This window comes from Ursus americanus, chromosome 2, assembly GCF_024610735.1.
Source record: "Ursus americanus isolate L20-20 chromosome 2, mUrsAme1.1.p, whole genome shotgun sequence".
Taxonomy (NCBI): Eukaryota; Metazoa; Chordata; class Mammalia; order Carnivora; family Ursidae; genus Ursus; species Ursus americanus.
In genome coordinates, this window is record NC_142128.1 from 38331592 (window position 1) to 38350210 (window position 18619).

The 18619-nt window shown below is 49.3% G+C and overlaps 1 protein-coding gene across 2 annotated transcripts in view; it reads right to left on the reverse strand.

Annotated features, from left to right (window-relative positions):
• PDPK1 (3-phosphoinositide dependent protein kinase 1) overlaps positions 1-18619 on the reverse strand; it is a 73812-nt gene that overhangs the window by 26503 nt on the left and 28690 nt on the right. For both annotated transcript variants that reach the window (XM_045784719.2, XM_087853372.1), the window contains exons 2-6: positions 17360-17626; positions 13702-13744; positions 13307-13444; positions 8979-9123; positions 8145-8242 (exon numbers count right to left, since the gene is read on the reverse strand). In XM_045784719.2, coding sequence (XP_045640675.1) covers positions 8145-8242; positions 8979-9123; positions 13307-13444; positions 13702-13744; positions 17360-17626 — 691 coding nt within the window. The remainder of the gene's footprint in view (positions 1-8144; positions 8243-8978; positions 9124-13306; positions 13445-13701; positions 13745-17359; positions 17627-18619) is intronic.

The following is an 18619-nucleotide window of genomic DNA, read 5'->3' on the forward strand; positions in this document are numbered from 1 at the left end:
AAAAAAGAAATGAGAGCCAAAACCAAATGAAACCATTCAATGATGCAATGAATCAAAGACATGCAAACGAAAACATGATGGCCTATCAAATCAGCAGAGATAAAAAAGGAAATACACACTGCTGGCAAAGACTTGAGAAGACACACACAGTGCTACTGGTGGGGATATGGAAGGGTGTAATTTTCAGGGGAGCAATTTTCGAAAAAGCATCAAATCCATAGAGAACAAACTTGCCCTCTGAGCCAGCGACTGCACTCCTGGCACCTGGTCCTCAAGGATGGATCCTGCACGGGCAGCAGGATGACATGGGCCCCGGAGCCCCACTTGGTAACTCACTGCCACTACTGTGTATCCATTCTGCACAGTAAGCATGCGTTGCTTCTGCGATTTTTTTTTTTAAGATTTTATTTATTTCCCTGAGAGAGAGCAAGAGAGCAAGAAAGAGGACAGAGGGAGAGGGAGAAGCAGACTCCCCACTGATCAAGGAGCCCCACACGGGGCTCGATCCCAGAATCCCAGGATCACGACCCGAGGCGGGGGTAGATGCCCAACCGACTGAGCCACCCAGGCACCCGAGATTTGTTTTTTTAATGCTATTATTAAAAAGCTCTAAAAACGTATTATTATATGGAAAGATGTATTTACACATAATTAAATAAATAATTCAGGCTATCAAACAGTATTTAGAGGTATTTGTGCCTTTAAATAGCTACCTGATGAACCAAATGAAGTCTAAAAGATATAAACTATTCCCAACCCCCCCCCCCCAATGGCTGGGCTTTAAACAGTGAATCATGATGTCATTAGGGCTGTGTGGTTGTTGTAGGCTTTCTGGGCCTGGGTCGGCTTGTCTCCCATGACACCTGCCGCTTTCTCTCACCCAGGAACCCATGCCCACCTTCTCGGAGGCGGGACTTCACGTCCCCAGGGAGGGAGGTATGAAATCACGCCCGAGGACAGGAGCTCTCTTGTTACTCATGAGATGAATGAGTCCTCTGGTGTGTGGAAAAGAATAGGACTGCCCTCAGAATGATGTTCCAAAGGTGTAAAATAAAATATGCGGGATGACAAAGGACAAAAATACCCAAACATTAAAGCAGCAACAGTGTGATGTAACAGTACATGATTCTCTTTACCGATGTAATAACAACAAGATATGGCAGGTCTAGCAATACGGTAATTCTGAAGCAGCACCGGATGCACGTAACGGATCAAGAATCTGTGGGGTGCCTGGGTGGCGCAGTCGTTAAGCGTCTGCCTTCGGCTCAGGGCTTGATCCCGGTGTTCTGCGATCGAGCCCCACATCAGGCTCCTCCGCTGGGAGCCTGCTTCTTCCTCTCCCACTCCCCCTGCCTGTGTTCCCTCTCTCGCTGGCTGTCTCTGTCAAATAAATAAATAAAATCTTAAAAAAAAAAAAAAAAAAAAAAAGAATCTGTGACAACCGTGGTGGCCCTCAGTCGGTGGCGTGTCCTCTGACTCTTCGTTTCAGCTCAGGTCCTGATCTCAGGGTCGTGGGATCGAGCCCACAGCAGGCTCCATGCTCAGTGGGGAGTCTGGGGGAGATTCTCCCTCTGCCACTCCCCCCACTCGTGCTAGCACAAAGGTGCATGCACACTCAGTCTCTCTCTCAAATATATAAATCTTAAAGAAAAAAAACGTGGGGTCGAGGGGTGTCTGGATGGCTCAGTCGGTTGACTGTCCAACTCGATTTTGGCTCAGGTCCTGATCTCACGGTCATGGGATCAAGCTCAGTGGGGAGTCTGTTGGAGATTCTCTCTCTCCCTCTGTTCCTCCCCCAACTTGCGCAGCTCTAAAATAAATAAATAAATCTAAGGGGAAAAAAAGAAGGAATTCGTGACAAGTGTGATGGGACCAGGAAACACCTATGACTGCTCCCGATGACAGCAGGTGTTTGTTACCTACCTTCAGAACTAAAGGAAATGTCCAATTTCACTGCAAGTTTAGGAAAACTACGCAACTTTTTCCTCTCAGCTTCATGGACAGCTGACTTCTATGCATGACACGAGGGTTAAGAGCAGAGATAACCCAGTTCCCTCCCCCAGAGGCTCAAGAGATGAACCAAAGGCCAAACTGCTCCACCAGTTAGAAAACCAGGCCCAGAACCCACCGTTGGCCATAATGCTGCTATTTCCACGCCACTGACCCACTGAAAGTAGGCCACAGGGTCAGGGGAAACGAGGGTCTTGGGCTGGGCTGTTGCCTCCACCCCTGAAAGTGATTCAAAGAAAGTGTCCAGCATCCTGGGCCGAGGAACACTCTGGCCACCACCTCGGATTCAGAAGTGCCGATGAGGAAGGAGGGACCTCAAGAAGTGTTCCTGTGGCCAGAGGACACCTTTACTCTCTTCAAAGCTGAAGTACAGACTGCTAGGCTCTTACCCATAAGCCCGCAAGTGAAGCACAGCCAGCACACTCCACAGAACGGGCTGACCTCCTGGACGAAAGATGAGCAAAGCGAATACAGCAACCCATAAAGAGCAGTCTGCACCATGGCCAAGTGGCATTTATCCCAGGAATGCACGGGTGGCTCAACATATAAGAAACAATCAATACACTATGTATCATTAGCATAACAGGAAAAACCCCACATGCTCATCCCAAGAGATTCAGAAAAAGGATCTAATAAAAATTCTAATAAAAATCCAACACTCCTTCATGACAAACATACGTCACAAAGTAAGAATAGAAAGGAACCCCCTCAATCTCATCAGGGCGTCTAGGAAAACCCCACGGCGAGTGTCCCATTTGATGGTGAGACGGAAGCTTCTCCCCTAAGATCAGGAATAAGACAAGGACGCCCCACACGGTCCTGGAGGTCCTACCAGGACAGGTAGACAAGAAGAGATAACAGGCATCCAGAGTGGAAAGGAAGAAGTAAAACCATCTTGAATCACAGATGACTTATCTTACACGCAGCAAGTTTTGAGGAATTCATTAAAGAAGCATCACAACTAAGAAGCAAATCCTGCCAGGCTGCAGGACACAAAATCAGGACACAAAAATGAAATGTATTTCTATATACTTGCACTGAACAACCTGAAAATGAAATTCGGAAAACAATTCCACTTACAAAAGCCTCAAAAATAAAATACTTAGGAATTTGCTAAAAACAGCACAAAGCTTATACATTGAAAACTATGAACGATTTTTGAAAGAAATCACAAGACCTAAATAAAAAGATACCCCATGCTGAGGGATCAGAGGACTTAATACTGTTGTGATGACGACACCCCCAGACCACTCCTCCACTTTCCCACCCCCACTGCAGGCCTTCACTCAGTGCAAGGCTTCAAGGACCATCGATGCTGCCAGTACCAGAACGCCACTCTTTTTAAAGACAGAATAATATTCCCCTGTGAGGACCGACCACATTCTGTTTACACATTTGCACGACCAGCTGAGGGACACTTGAGTTATCTCCACTTTCCGGCTACCACATAAAGCTGCTCTCAACATTCCTGTACACCTTTCTTCTGTGAACACGTTTCCAGTTCTCTTGGGTGTGGGCCTGGAAGTACAACTGCTGAGTTACAAAGTGACTGTGGCCAACCTGGTGAGGAACTGCCAGCCTTCTTTCCAAAGCGACTGCACCATTTCACGTTCCCATCTGCGGAACATGAGGGCTTCGGTTCCTGCACACCCTTGCTAAGGCTTGGCGTCACTGTCATTTCGATCACAGCCTAGTCCTAGAAGCAGTAACTCAGTGTACTTTTGATCTGCATTTCCCCAATGACCTTAAGCATCTTTTCATGTGTTTATTGGCCATTTGTTTGTCTCCTTTGGAGAAACATTTATTCAGACTCTGTGCCCACTTTTAAATTTTTATTTCATTTTTATTTCTTGAGTTATGAGTTCTTTATACATTCTGGGTGTAAGTCCCTTAAGATATATGATTTGGAAATATTTTTTCCCATTCCACTTTCTGAATAGTAACACAGCACAAAAGTCTCCCAACTGGATGCAGTCTATTTTGCTTCTGTTGCTCATGCTTTAGGTGGCGTATCCAAGAAACCACTCACTGCCTAACCCAAGGTCATGGAGATTTACGCCTACGCTTCCTTTCAAGAGTTTCAGTTTCTGCATTCTACGTTCACATCTCTGCTCTATCCAAGTTACCTTTGGAGTTAGCTTTTGCGTATGGTGTGAGGAAGGGGTAAGTCATGTTTTTGATGAACTTGTCAACACTGAAGGATGACAGTGAACCAGTTCAAGCCTTGCACAAGTGGCAAATAAAGGGGAAAGGAAAGCAAGCATTCATCCTGTTTTTCCTCCGTAGTCAATACCACTACAGTTAACCAAATAGTTGCTATGGGGAAGTTTTTCTTTAAAGAACTCCAGCCAATGAACAAAAGAATTAAACTATGATCATTCTGCATTCTCTAGAGAATTAATGGATCTAGGCCATCATGGCTATAAAGGGCTGTTGACATCACAGAGAGAGATGACGGGTTGTTATGAGTGTCCTAATGGAGAACACACCCCAGCCTCTGGTGTGAGAAGCCTGAATCTGCATGTGATCAAGGGGCCAGGTCCAACTTCCCATTTCCAGCGCACAGAGCGGACAAGAGCATTGTTACATGACTCCACAGAGGTGCAATCAGGAAACTCCAAGAAACTCTGTAAGACAAATGACCTGGTTTCTTCAGCAGACTGCAACGGAAAAAATAAAGAGTGAAAAAGAAATGTAAGAAAGAAATTAGCTAAGCCCAATGTGGAGCTTTATTTGAATCCTGATTCAAGTAGACAACTACCAAAAAAATTATGATATAGAATTATGACAACTGGAAATTTAACACAGTATTTTGAGACATAAAGCAATTACTGTTAGTTTCTTATGTATGAAAACGGTTTGCTATTGTAATTGTATTTTTCAAAAGAAACATTATATTTTAGTGTTAAATACTAAAATATTTACCGGAAAAACAAATCGATGATGGTGGAAATCAGGTCACATGCATGGTCTGAATTTTCCAAAAAGCAAGTACTGTGTTAAAAAGAAAAAAAAGGGGGGGGGGGCGCCTGGGTGGCACAGCGGTTAAGCGTCTGCCTTCAGCTCAGGGCGTGATCCCGGCGTTATGGGATCGAGCCCCACATCAGGCTCCTCCGCTATGAGCCTGCTTCTTCCTCTCCCACTCCCCCTGCTTGTGTTCCCTCTCTCACTGGCTGTCTCTATCTCTGTCGAGTAAATAAATAAAATCTTAAAAAAAAAAAAAAAACCAACTCCATGTATCAGAGCTATGAATATACAAATACCAATATTGATAAGACCAGAGTAAACCACTTCTCAATGTAAAGAGTTGTATCTGGTGGTATAAGTACAGGGACTCGACTTTCTCCTCTAACATGTGAACTCTGCTTTTGGGGTGGGTGGAGCTGTCCTGCTCATGCAACACTGGGGGCGAGGCAGAGGCACTGGAGCAGGGTCCAGAGTCCACAGCACACTGAGAGGGGAGTCAGTACTGGCCTGAGGGTCTGGATGATGGCCATCCACAGAAGGTAAAGGTGGAGTGAGTGGCAGAACTGACTTAGGCTCTGCAGCCTCCCCCTCCATCCCCTCTCCCGTCACCTGCCCCCAACACCTGCCAGTCCTCCCCTCTTGTTTGGAACCTCCACATCTGGATGCATACCAGAAAGGCCTACACAGTTCAAGACACAAACCCTAAGTCTGAACCTCTGTGGCATCCTGAGCTCCCCAAACCGCTTACGAAGAGGGCAAAGGCCAGTGACACCGCCACCGACAAGGACCTTACTCTGCATGATTAAGCTGCCCCCACTTGAATAGGTCTGTGGGACCCTTGTTAGGTGAGGTTAGAAGTCACAAGTCCTCTGTGCCAGGAAGTCCTCATCAATCCCACAGACCCTCCTCAACAGCTGGCTCTTTCCTATTCCTGCCCCTCACAACCAGGGGGCCACTATAACCCCATAGGAAGCAGTGAGAGAGAGACACAGGAATGACCCACAGGGACAGAGGTCTGGGAAGACAGACAACCTGCCTCTTGCCAGGAGGGTGAAACAAGCTCATGCACACAGTACAGCTAAGGAGCCTGGGCTATGTTCCCACCAACGCTTGCTCTCTGCAAGCTTAACATGTCTTTGGGAAACCATCTCTGTACAAAAGTTAAAAGCTAACACAAGAATAAATTCTAAGATTCTGAACTACTTTAAACAGAAAGTGAGAGCAAGTCACTAAAATGAATCACTCACATAATTATACATGTTTCTCCCTCTTTCCCTATGAAGGAAAAAAAAAGCCAAACTCATCCATATATACGAGCAAGTCTCCCTGGTTTACAGTGTAAGGACTTTCAGACTTCTAGAAAAAAAGAAATGCAGGTTCATTTCACTATTTCACCAATGCATTTAAATTCTTGTTTTCTAAATGGCTACAAGGCAACAGGACCAGCTCGTGCCAAGCGTCAGATTCTAAAGGGAACGCGCGTAGAGCAAAAAGGGACAGAGCAGATGGCGAGGGGGCTGACTCTTGAGGCTGACTGGGGGGCCCCACGGGCAGTCACACATGAGACAAGAATGGGGCCGCAGCAGCCCCAAGTTCCTGTCCAGTGCACCCGGGTCATGGGCAATGCTTATGGCTATGGGTTACACTGTATCCACAAAAACACAACTGCCGGCCAATACAACGTTACTATGCAACCGGAATGAGTCAAATAGATCAAGGCTTCAGGGCATCTCACAAGTGCCTAGAGGACTTCCCCAAGGTGGGAAAGGGGGAAAGGGAGCTGCAAAAGGCAGGTGAGTGGCACCAGGACAGAAATTTGTTGAGAAATAAGAGTATCTTCCCTGATGGCAAGTTTTGTTTTGGCCACAAAAGGGTGGTGCCCTAGGATTCTCTGAGAAGTTCCCAAATCCAAGATGCAGTCTTGGCGATTCAATGAGTGTTTGCACAAACATCGAGGCACTACCTGACAGAATCTTCACAATAATCCTGAGAGTGAAAACACAGGGCTGCAAGAACACCTGGGAAGCAAAGGTAAGATACCCTGTGGAAGAGAACTCACAGAGGCCCAGCCAGGCGCAGCTGGAGGAGGGGACCCCAGGCATCAGTCCGGCAGCCGCCCTGCTTGCGCACGCTCACTAAAGAGGCCTCAGTTCAACCTCAGGCAGAGAAGGCCTGCCCAGCTGAGCTGGAGGGCTCTCCCACTGCTGCATGGGGCTCAGGCTCCCCTCTTCCACAGGAGGGCAGTTGTAGCGAGGTGGGTGCTTCCCTCTGAACCCAGTCCTTCTCTTTCATGGGTCCCCACGAGCCCTGGCAGAGGCGAGCACACTGCCCCAGACTCGAGGGCCAGGCTCAGGGTGGCTCTGTCTGGGACACTTGTCCTGACTCAAGGTTCATTTTCAAGGTCCCTTATTAATTCCAAGGTCCCCGCTGGCTAGCTAGGACACCCAAAGGCACTCTTCCAGCCCACTTTACTGTCAGCTCCTCCTCCTCAGGTGACAGTGGTCACGATACCTAAACCAACACCAGGAATTACCCCAGGGGACAGTGATCACGAGGGTTTGTAATTATAAATGTGCACTCAAGCAGCAGGTTAGACATCAGCCCCCACTTGTTCTGTGATCTCACAGAACCTCACTATCATCAGCGTGCCTGGATCAACTACACAGAGGAGTTGCGGAGACAGATGGCCAGATGGCAGGTACTGGGATATAGGGATGGCGCTCTCACAGTTGCAACCCACAGTGCCAACACGTAGGGCTGGGAGCTGACTCCATCGACCCCACGCTCCTGCACAGAAGACCAGGAACAAACGTGGCACCGTGGCATCTTCTAGGACTAGGGAGGGTGAGCCGTAGTGGACACTCCCAAGTGCTCACAAGGACCTGGGACACCAACATGCAGACTGGCTGGCAGACCAACCAAAGACCACCCGGAAGAGCCTTCCCTCCACCCACCAGACCAGGTGCAAACTGCCCAGGGTTCAGGCAGAGCCACCACGGAAGCCAGGGCCTGCCCCTGTGAAAGCTTAAGTGTCTACTTTGCGACAGCAAAGCTATGACAAACATGTCACTGACAACAAATACAAGGCCATTCAACACATTTCTAAGAAGCTGTTTTTGATCTTAAGCACCGAACGGGGACATGCTGGAAACAGGGCACTCACACACCTTGCTTACTCTCTGGGGACAATACTTTCGCTGTTCCGAAATCTGTGATCTGGATGTGCATGTCTTCATTTAACAAAATGTTTTCGGGTTTCAGGTCCCTGTGAAAGTAGATTTTGTACATTTGAGATGAAATATTTAAATAGCAGCATTATTACACTCTCAGTTTTGCTGAAAACAAATGAACTGATTAAATACTTATAATCTTTATGGACTAACAACCAAGAATGCAAGTCTAAAAAGTTCACACTGAACAAATATCAACTGCATCTAATGAGTACATTCAAACTGCATCACTTTATAAATGCACCTGTCATTTTCAATACACTTGTTATTAAAGTGTAATCCATCATTTTTAACCCATAAAAGGAAGATCTTTGAAACCTACTGTGGTCAGGTAATCATCTCACAATATATATAAATCAGCCATCATGTTGCACACCTTTGACTTATACAGTAATCAATGTTCATTGTTTCTCAATAAAACCAGAAAAAAAGACTAAAATGTTAAATTTTGTTATGTGTATTTCACCACAATAAAAAACCACCCGTGACAGCAACAACAAAAGAGCTCATACGAACACTTTCGATTTGACATTATCATAGGGTCACGGAAACTGAGATCAGAAACAAGCACACATGCGAGCCACAAGGCGGGGACCGAAAGCACCACCAGTCAGGACGGCCGAGAGAGCCACTGGCGGCCAACTTCACCTGGCACCGGGGGACGTCAACTCCTCCTTAGTTCTCACAAGGAGGCCTCCCACCCCTCCAGAAAATCCCACAGAGCTGACCCGAGGCCTGGGGAGCAAAGCCCACAGGCCGCTGGCGTGGTACCTGTGAATGATGCCCTTGCCATGCAAGTACTCCAGAGCTGACACCATCTCGGCCGTGTAAAACCGGGTGCATGTCTCATCGAATGAGCCAATTTTGCGAATGTATTTAAGTAGTTCTCCATTTTTGGCATAACTAAGACCAAAGTCTAAATATTGCATTGTTAAGGAAGAGTACAAAATCATTTTTTTAAACTAAACTTACAGCCCAATAGAAATATTTTTAATTAATGAAAACCAATGGTACCCGAGGCCTGAGACAGCTGTCCCTCTTCAGGTCGGCTGAAGATCACCTGTCGTGATCAAACCCACAGCTGCTGGGGCTGACAGGGCTCCCTGGCCCCAGCCCCAGGACCAAGCCCCAGCATAGGTTTCTCCCCGAGAATACAATGACACACACCCCTCGGCCCGACTGCTCCTTCTGGACCCCACCATCCCCAAAGGTACTCACGGGCTCAGCGAAGGGAAGCCACTAGACAGAGTGGCCAGAGCCTGTGGCATACATGTCTCTTGGCAGGCTTCAGCAGGGGGAAGGGGACCCTCCATCCTAATTCAGCCCCAAACCCTCACCACAGTGGACACACAGCATTTACTGAGCACCAACTGTATTCCACGGAGAGCTAAGAGTCAATTCATGTAAAGGTTTCTCGAATGCATGCTCCTGTCCAAGTATAAAGTAACAAGTTTTACAAGAGGAATACCATTTCATTATCTTCTTGATTCTATCAATTTACTGGCCACCCGCTGGGGTGAGAAGCGAGAAACACAGCATCTTTCCTTCAGACACCACTGTGGTGTGATTTGCTTCCATTCTCCCTTCCCAAAAGGATTACAGACTGGAACAATAATGGATCCCATACAACGGCTTCCTCTTGGAAGCACCAAACAACTGCACCTATAAACGGAAACCTATAGGTACTTCACGGCTCCCCAGCAGCCAGGGACACAGTGACAAGAGTCCTCACTACTCTAGGTAGTGGCTCTGAGGGCAGGAAGGGGTGGCCTGCACTCAAGGTCTTCCGTCTGGCTTCTGTTCGCCAGGGCACTGCCATCTCCCACCGAGGAGAGAGTCTGATGCTGCAAGACAGTGAGGATGAGCCCAGGATGGAAGGGACCAGTGACCAAAGCTGCCCAAACCTGTCCCTCATTCAGCCCCACCTGTGGCCACCCAAGCCCTTCCAACTAGGACAACAGGAACCTGAAGCAAAAAAACACACCTTGCTTGCAGGGAATGCAAACGGTCCCAGCCAGACCCCTTCACAGCTCACCCCGCTCTGTCTGCTCTGCAGGGAAGGCTGGTGTCCGTGGCCTCCTCCCCAGCGGCCTGTCTGACCCCAACGCAGGACCTCAGCGCCAGCCGGGCCAGGAGCCCCACCTGGACCAGCCACAAAGCTCGGCACTCGGGCATGCCTAGGAGCCTGCAGCAGCCAGAAGGGGCTCGGCCTTGGCGCGGCACAGCGCCTCTCTGAGCTTCACAGGGTTTGCCCCTTATCTGACCACGTCGTGAGTTCCTGTTTCCTGGGTGAAGGACACTTCTAGTTCTCTGCTCAGCTGTGGAGCGAAGGTGACCAAAGGTTTTGAACATGACAACTGTTGAGGGTCCTAGCTCCAAGCCCGTGTTGGAGCCCACATACTTTCCTCATCCCCAGAAGTACTCTCTCACACCTCCTCAGTCCACTTCACCTCCTAGAACATTTCTCCCTCCCTCAGCACGGCCAGAGGCCCAGGGCGGCAAGGAGGAAGCTGTTCTCTTCCATGAAGTGGGTGAATTCCTGAAGGATGAGCAAAGACCAGGCCTGTGACAGAGCCCGGTAAGCTCAATGCCTATGACTGGCAGAGGAACCTGGCCCAGAGAGGTTACGCCACTGACTCAAGGTCACGAAACCATGGAGGTACAGAAGTGGAGCCCAGCCTCCTATGGCTCAGAGCACTACTCCTGTCCCCGAGCCGCACGAGGGAACACACAATGATGAGCAGCCAATCAAGGTGGCTCAGAGGTGAGAGAGGCAGTAAGCAGCCATGAAGAGGACTCCTCAGTGTCCTCAGGGGCCACAAGCAGTGACGGCAGAGTGGCGGGGACGGGGTGATGCTGCAGCCACGCAGAAGCATACATTCTCTAACCCTAAACAAACCAATGAGGAGCCCCCTCTCTGCCCTACATGCCTCTGGCTACGAGACCATTTTACTGCTCCCCCTTGAAGGTGGAACCACTGGGCAGAACCCACTGTGTGTGCTGCCCGGACCTCCTCACCTCTCTCTCTTGAAACCCCCTCCCCACCCCAGAACAACTAGTACAAGGGCCATTCCACAGGGCAGACCCAGGCCCCAGATACTCGGCCACTCCGCGGCACCTGACCTGGCCGCCAAGCACCCCTCACTGAAATCAGCTGGCCCTGGGGCCCCCGAGGTCTGTCTGCTCCGCTCACTGGCAACAGCCTGCCTCCTGCGTGTCAGTCTCTGTGTGGGGGTCACGAGGGCTCAGGCCTCAGAACTCTTCCCAGCCTGCTGACGCCCCCCAGCCCTCAGTCCGCACACGGCCCTGACTCCTCACCGTGCTCTGCCAGCACCAGCACGCGCAGACGCACTGAACACCAACACCGCACACGCCTCCAGCCTGGCCTCTCCCTCGGTGCCTTCTGGCTCAGTCACTGCACCCCTGTGCACCCCAACCCTGAGGCCCCTCGCAAGAGCCTTCAGCGTGGCACCAGCCACCATCACAGCAAATGGCTGCTCTACCCTAGCCCCTCGGCTCCCTACACACTTAGAAGAAAATCCATAATTCTGTCGGCCGCTAGGGGAAGAGCGGCCGGCCCCTGCCGAGCCTTTTCACTCCACCAGCACAGGAGCACTCCAGCCCTTACTCCACCCAGGTCTCTGGCCCAAGTCCACGTGCCCGCAGACCACCAATCTCCAAGAGCAGCACTGTCCTTCACCCTCTTACCTGCCCTCACCGCCCTTGCTCCCTCAAGTCTACTATACGGGCACTGCTGGTCTGGGTGTGTCTAACTCCTCCACGGGATGCAGCCTTCATGAGGGCCGAGCCTTCTTCACCTTTTCACCAGCATATTCCCATCACCGGCACTCAACAAGAACTTCTCGAGGAGCAAAACAACAAATTCAGCGGACAGTTGAAGGAGCCAGAAAATGGTGCTGAAGGGGGAACAGAGTGGAGCACAGTTCTAAGCCAGAAGAATCTGTGTAGAAAGAGTCAGGGAAAGCCTGGGCGAGAGGGGGGTGGATGGGGAAGCCAAGCCCTCACGGGGACCAGCTCCTGGGGCAGGGGTGGAAGCTGAGGAGACACGAGGGCAGGAGGGAAAGAACGAAGGCCAAGACTGAGGTTTAGGCCTGAACAAGCCTCGAGGCAACTCCCTTTGACAGCCAACCTCTCTCAGTGGAGCAGAAACCAGAAGAGCATCTGATGGGACTGAGGACAGAGTTACTGGGGCACAGAGGGGCTGAGGCACAGAGGAGCTGGGGAACTCCTGGCTGGGAAAAACTACAGGAAAGGGCTGTGGAGTGAGGAGAAACTGGCCAGCCAGGCTGCGTGATGGGCAGACGACACAGTGTGGCCTACCCTGGCGACCATGGTGCCCTGCCTGTCCTGCTCCCTAAGCAAAGGTAAAGGAGGGAAAAAAAACACTGCTCCAGGGGTTAGTGGAGAAATCAAGAAGCAGAAGAGGTCCTCAGAAGAAGCGATCAGTGGGGTGTGACAGCCCTGATGGAGAGTCAGAGGCACTGGGTGATCAGAACTATCCACAGGCAGAGAACAGACAGGGGCGGGGGCCACGGGGAAGGAAGGAGGGAGCCTGGAGGGTCTGGGGAGGACAGCATTCTGGGTACTGTGGGAAAGAGTTTGGGCTCCTGTGGGTGGCTCCCTGGACTTCTCACTTGGGGGCTAAGCCTGGAAAAGATGTCCCTTCCAACCAAACCCTACAGCCTTGGGCCAAAGAGGGCAGAGAGGGGCCCTGGATGCCCAAGATCCTTCTTCCTCCCTCATTTCCCTGCTTCTGAGTTACAGGAATAAGGGAATGACTTTGAATAAATCACGGAGTTAAAACAGTAACAATCCTTTAGATACAATGCTTATGAACAAAAAACTTCAAAAAGGTTTGTGATGATTTCCTTTGAAGTAACATTCTACTTCAGTGAACGTCAGCAATCCCAGGGGCTCTCAAAGCAAAGTGATGTGAATTCATTTGTATTTAGAATATGCCACCCTTGTCCTTTCCAGGGAAGGAAGGACTTGTGAAAGTACACAATGGGGTCATGATTCCAAAACAGTATAGGGGTCACTGGTGTGATTTCAGAAAGCTCTGACTGTTCAAAGGATACACAGCTTTTCATCATCCTGAAATGTGAAGTAAAGTTTAACAAAGAACGGGTGATCCAGGCGTGACATCACGTCTCTCTCTCTGGTTACATACGGGACCTTGTTTTCTTTGATAATGTGACGTTTCTCTAGAATTTTAACTTAAAGTAAGAGAGAAGCAAGTTACTACGATTGATAATGATTAAAAAAAAATTAAAAATAAAAGTCATAAAGGTAACTGGTACAATTTAAAGTTTTTCACAAAACCTACCCACTGGCTTTGTGGTCTCTGAGACGAGCAGCATCCCACCCCTGAAATCAGCACAGAACCTCCAGGTGCTGGCAGCCTGGCGGCCACGTGCTAACACACACCCTACCCTGCATCCCAAACATACAGCCCCCCGGATTTAGTACTTACTAGCATATTCCCTTGAGGTTGCTAGTTCTCGGGCCAGGACAACCTGGTTTGGGAAGAGAAGACAAAAAACACTCAGTGTAACATCGACTCTCACAAGTCACCTTGTGGCTGACCACACAAGCCAACCTGCTCCATGAAATTACATTTAAATATCTGAAGTTACATTAAAATACACTGGTCCTGTGCTAACAAATTTGGCTGGATGTCAACGATAAAGTTAATGTGTTCTAATAAACAGCAAATGCATAGATCAATCAAATGCCTTCAGAAGGTTCTCGATCAGCTGCTAAGTTTCCATGGTGCAGTGAAGTATACACGCAGGGACATCTTGCACTAATGTAACCCTCACAAGTTGTAGAAAGAAACAGCAAATAATACCTCGAGTGAGTCCTGGGAACTCCTTCAAAAAACAATTTTTAGAATATGTTCTCAATATATGTTCATTGTAAAAAGCCGCCCTGAATTTGGGCTTTTTCAAATAACTGTGACCGTACATTTCAGTTGACACTGTGCTCAGGTACGGTAAACACTGTCCCTGCCATCAAGGGCACAGGAAACTAAGGCACATGGGGCCCCTAGACAGTGCCTCCTGCATGCCGTGCCTCCCGTCCACGGTTCAGTCCCACTCCTGGCAGCCTTTCTCAGTAGCACACCTAAGGCTTGCACTCACACTGTACTTTGGGGACAGAAAGCCAACAGGTCTTAGCACAACCTGGAAAAGAGATTTCTACACAAGCAATTCCTGGGCACAAATGAGCACCAATTTCCACATGCCTGATGAGGCCAGTCGGCTGGGAAGCTGGGGCAGCCCCCACTCACCACGGCCAGCTGAGGCGGAAGATGCCCCTCCTAAGACACCTGCAGGAAGGATGGCTCGAGGACCAGAGTGCAGATGGATACCTGCCCAACTCCTGGGGGGATCCCTGGGCCTCCAGGGGAGCCCTTCTGAGGCCACAGGCCAGGTTCATCCTATTACAGATTTCTCCAGCAGACTCACCAGTGCTCCTGGGAAAGTACTGTGTGAAACACCCTGCAGTGATTAAGAAGAATGGGGCTGGATCACATGTGCTCAAGTGGAAAGATCTCAGAGATCTTTCTGGAGGAATGCACCTGTGTGGACTGTTCTCAAGCACTGGGGGGTGATGGGGAGGGGCTGGGGAAAGAAACCCCTCCCTAGGTTATGTGTTTATGAAATGTTAAATTTCTTCACAGGAAAAAACTCTAAGAAAGTACTAACAATTGATGGGATCCTTTCTGAAGCGGGTACTTAGGAAATCTTTCTGTTGTGTGAATTCAACATTTCATGCGCAGGCTTCCTTATGGGCACAGGGCAGGGAGTATCCCTCTTCCAGGGAACAAGGCATGACACATCCCTCCACCTCACCGGGCCGACAGCAGGGCTAATCTGGACATCAAGATCATCCCCAGGGGACCAGATAGCAGCAGGCTGGGCCTCCCCACTCTCCAGGGCAAGGCTCGGCCAAGTGCAGATCCTGCCCAGCCTGGGAACGGCCGCTTGTCCTCCACCCTCCCCCGCAAATCTAATTTTAAGTGGTCTCTATTTCAGGAGTGATGAGAAAGACCTTGAGGGTAGCACATATAATCTGAGACCCAGAGCTGCAGGATTCCACGCCGCGCCAGGAAGGAGACCCCTGCTCATGGTGCTTTTCCCTGGCACCTGGGTTCAAAAGGCACAGGGATGACGAGAATTACAGCCAGGGCTTTTCAACATCAGGAGTGCATCATCCAGGGGCACCAGGGTGGCACAGCGGTTGAGCGTCTGCCTCGGCTCAGGGCGTGATCCCGGCGTTATGGGATTGAGCCCCACATCAGGCTCCTCTGCTGGGAGCCTGCTTCTTCCTCTCCCACTCCCCCTGCTTGTGTTCCCTCTCTCGCTGGCTGTCTCTATCTCTGTTGAATAAATAAATAAAAAATCTTTAAAAAAAAAAAAAGGAGTGCATCATCCAGAATGAATGGTGCCTACTTTTACCTGCTGTGCAGACCCATGGACAAGGGGGAGTTTCACAAATAAAGGCCTCATTTACTAGTCAAGATAAATGTCCACGAAGCAAAACTGAGATAAAGAGAGAAAGCTGCTTCTTTTACCTGATTATTTTAAGTAACTGTGCAGAACACCCAAGGTTCTTTTCAAAATAGTTTCTTCTTTCTGAGAGGATCTGTGAGTACTAGAATTACTGGGGACTATCCTCCTAGCTGAAGATTTTTATCACGAGGGCACAATTCTTCCATAATTTAAACAGAAACTGCCAACAAAAAATCTAAATTAAAAGTGCAAGGGGAGACAACTGGGTAGTTCAGTCGGTTAAGTAACTTCCTTCAGCTCAGGTCATGATCCCGGGGTCCTGGGATCAAGCCCCATGTTGGGCTCCCTACTCAGTGGGGAGTCTGCTTCTCCCTCTCCCTCTGCCCCTCCCCGTTTGTGCACACATGCTCGTGCGCACGCGCACTCTCTCTCTCCAATAAATAAATAGAACCTTTAAAAATATGTATATAAGGGAAGGAAAAAGTTAACACTGATTAAAACCAAGCTGGGAACACAGGTGAGCTATAAAACTTCATGTTCTTATTCATATTTTGTAACATTTCATGAATGTAAAAAGAGAAAAGGGAAACACGTCTCACATGAGGTTTCTGCCCTGAGGCTGAGGTAAGAAGGCCCTGGCCATCTGCAGGGCGTGCTGGTGCTCAGGCCTGCCCCCAACCTGCGCAAGCCCCGGGCCCCATCACAGCCATGTGGGTCTACCACCTCAGCAAAGGGGCTGCTCTGAACCTTCATTTCTTTGCTTGAAAAGGAAAAATGCCACAAAACAGGCACAACTCACTCAGGTAGCAAACAGAGGTACCCTGCATGTGACTTGCGGGCCCTGACTGAAACTGAGGCCATGAGAACCCGGGGACTAGCAGGTCTGGGGCTGCGCCTCTAGCAGGGGTCAAGGCTGTGCTGTTTTATATACTGTTTTAAATAACAGCAAAACAGGCGCGCCTGGGTGGCTCAGTCGTTAAGCGTCTGCCTTCAGCTCAGGGCGTGATCCCGGCGTTCTGGGATCAAGCCCCGCATCGGGCTCCTCCGCTGGGAGCCTGCTTCTTCCTCTCCCACTCCCCCTGCTTGTGTTCCCTCTCTCGCTGGCTGTCTCTCTCTCTGTCAAATAAATAAATAAAAATCTTTTTAAAATAAATAAATAAATAAATAACAGCAAAATAGTAAAGGTCGTTAAATGTTTCCTAAAAGCTCTTAAGAGATATTGATACACTTTCAAACAAAGGGACAGAAAAGCTTCCCAAGACCTTGCTAATGCGACACAAGGACACAGGATGGAATCTGTTGATGATTGGTTAGAATAAAAATTAACTGCATCAAAAACCAAACCAAACCAAACAACAGAAAATCAATCGATAGATGCCTTTTAAAGCTTTCATCTACAAAATCATGGCTTAGGTATTTTAACCACGTGATACTTGGTGGGAGGTGGCCCCAAGTCACCCTCGCAACCAGAGTAAACCCCAAAGGGGTCTGAGACCCTCACCTAGGGAAGAACACCACCCTGGTAATGGGGTTCCCTAGCTCCAAGCCCTGAGGAAAGTCAGCCATCCCGAGGAAAATACACTCATTCAAGAAACAGCAGTGGCAGATACTCACTGTGGAAAAAGAGCCTTCACCAAGAATTTTCCCAAATTTGAAGTCTTCAGGCCGTTTCTTCCGAGGCTGTGGTGGCGGCTGTGTGGTGTGTTGCAGCGAGTTGGTGCTCGGGCGGGACTCAGCCGCGGTGCTGTCCATGGTGGGGCCCTGTCTGCTACCACCGCTGGGAATGGCAGGGGCCGTGCCGGACTCAGTCTGGGTCCTCACCATTGATGGGGATGGGCAAGCACATAACACCACGCTGGACTGAATAGGAACGGTGTCATACTGGTGGACACAGGAAAAAGAGGTAAGACTCAAAGCGGCTCACTTTTCCTAAATGTATGAACTAAAGCGTTAAAATTGCTGAAACACGAACACCAAGCACAGGGCAAACCATCTGACATTTTGCCACAGGGTTCAGGCCACTGCTCTCCTCTCCCAAGTCCCTTCCCTGCTCAAATCCCAGCCCCCACCCCCATCTCGCATGCCCAGCAACCCCGCCATCCAGCTCCTATCCACCCTCACTCTCCTCCCTCAGCACTGAGTGACTCTCCAACCACCGCCCCTCCCCCCGCCATGGCCAGTTGGCCTTCCCATCACTGCCCAACCTCAATGCCACCTGCAGCCAACCCCAGCCCACAGAGGAAGCCAGTCCAAACTCTCTGACCACGGTGTCTCCATCCAGAACTCCTTGCCTACTCACCCACCCGCACTTCATACAAGGCTGGACACACAGAAGGTGCTCAATCAGGGCTTGAACACAGACGGGCTTAAGACCGCATCCGCAACTCAACAGAACTTTAGCCTAGCAATCCTAGAGCATGCAAGTACAACGTCGTGGAAAGAAGACTCCAGGGACTGTCAGCCACAAATAACAGTTATAGCTGAGGGTGCCTGGGTGGCTCCGTCGGTTGAGTGCCCCACTCTGGAGCTCAGCTCAGGTCATGATCTCGGGGTCATGAGTTCAAGCCTCATGTTGAGCTCCTCACTGGGTGTGCAGCCTACTTCAAAAAGAAAAAGTTACAGCTGATAAAAATGAATAAGCTTCTCAAAAAAGATAGCAGTGGAATAACTGGTTAACAACTGGGAAATTACCTATCTAGAGTCCAGCTCCTCACTTCAACCAAAGTCACCCCCAAGCCAGGTAGAGTGTTAGGTTTTTAAGTTATTTAAACAAATTCAAAATTTAACAAATTTTAAAAATTATTCAATGGAATCCCTACTAACATCCCAACTGGCTTCTTCGCAGAAATTGACAAGCTGATTCTAAAATTCACA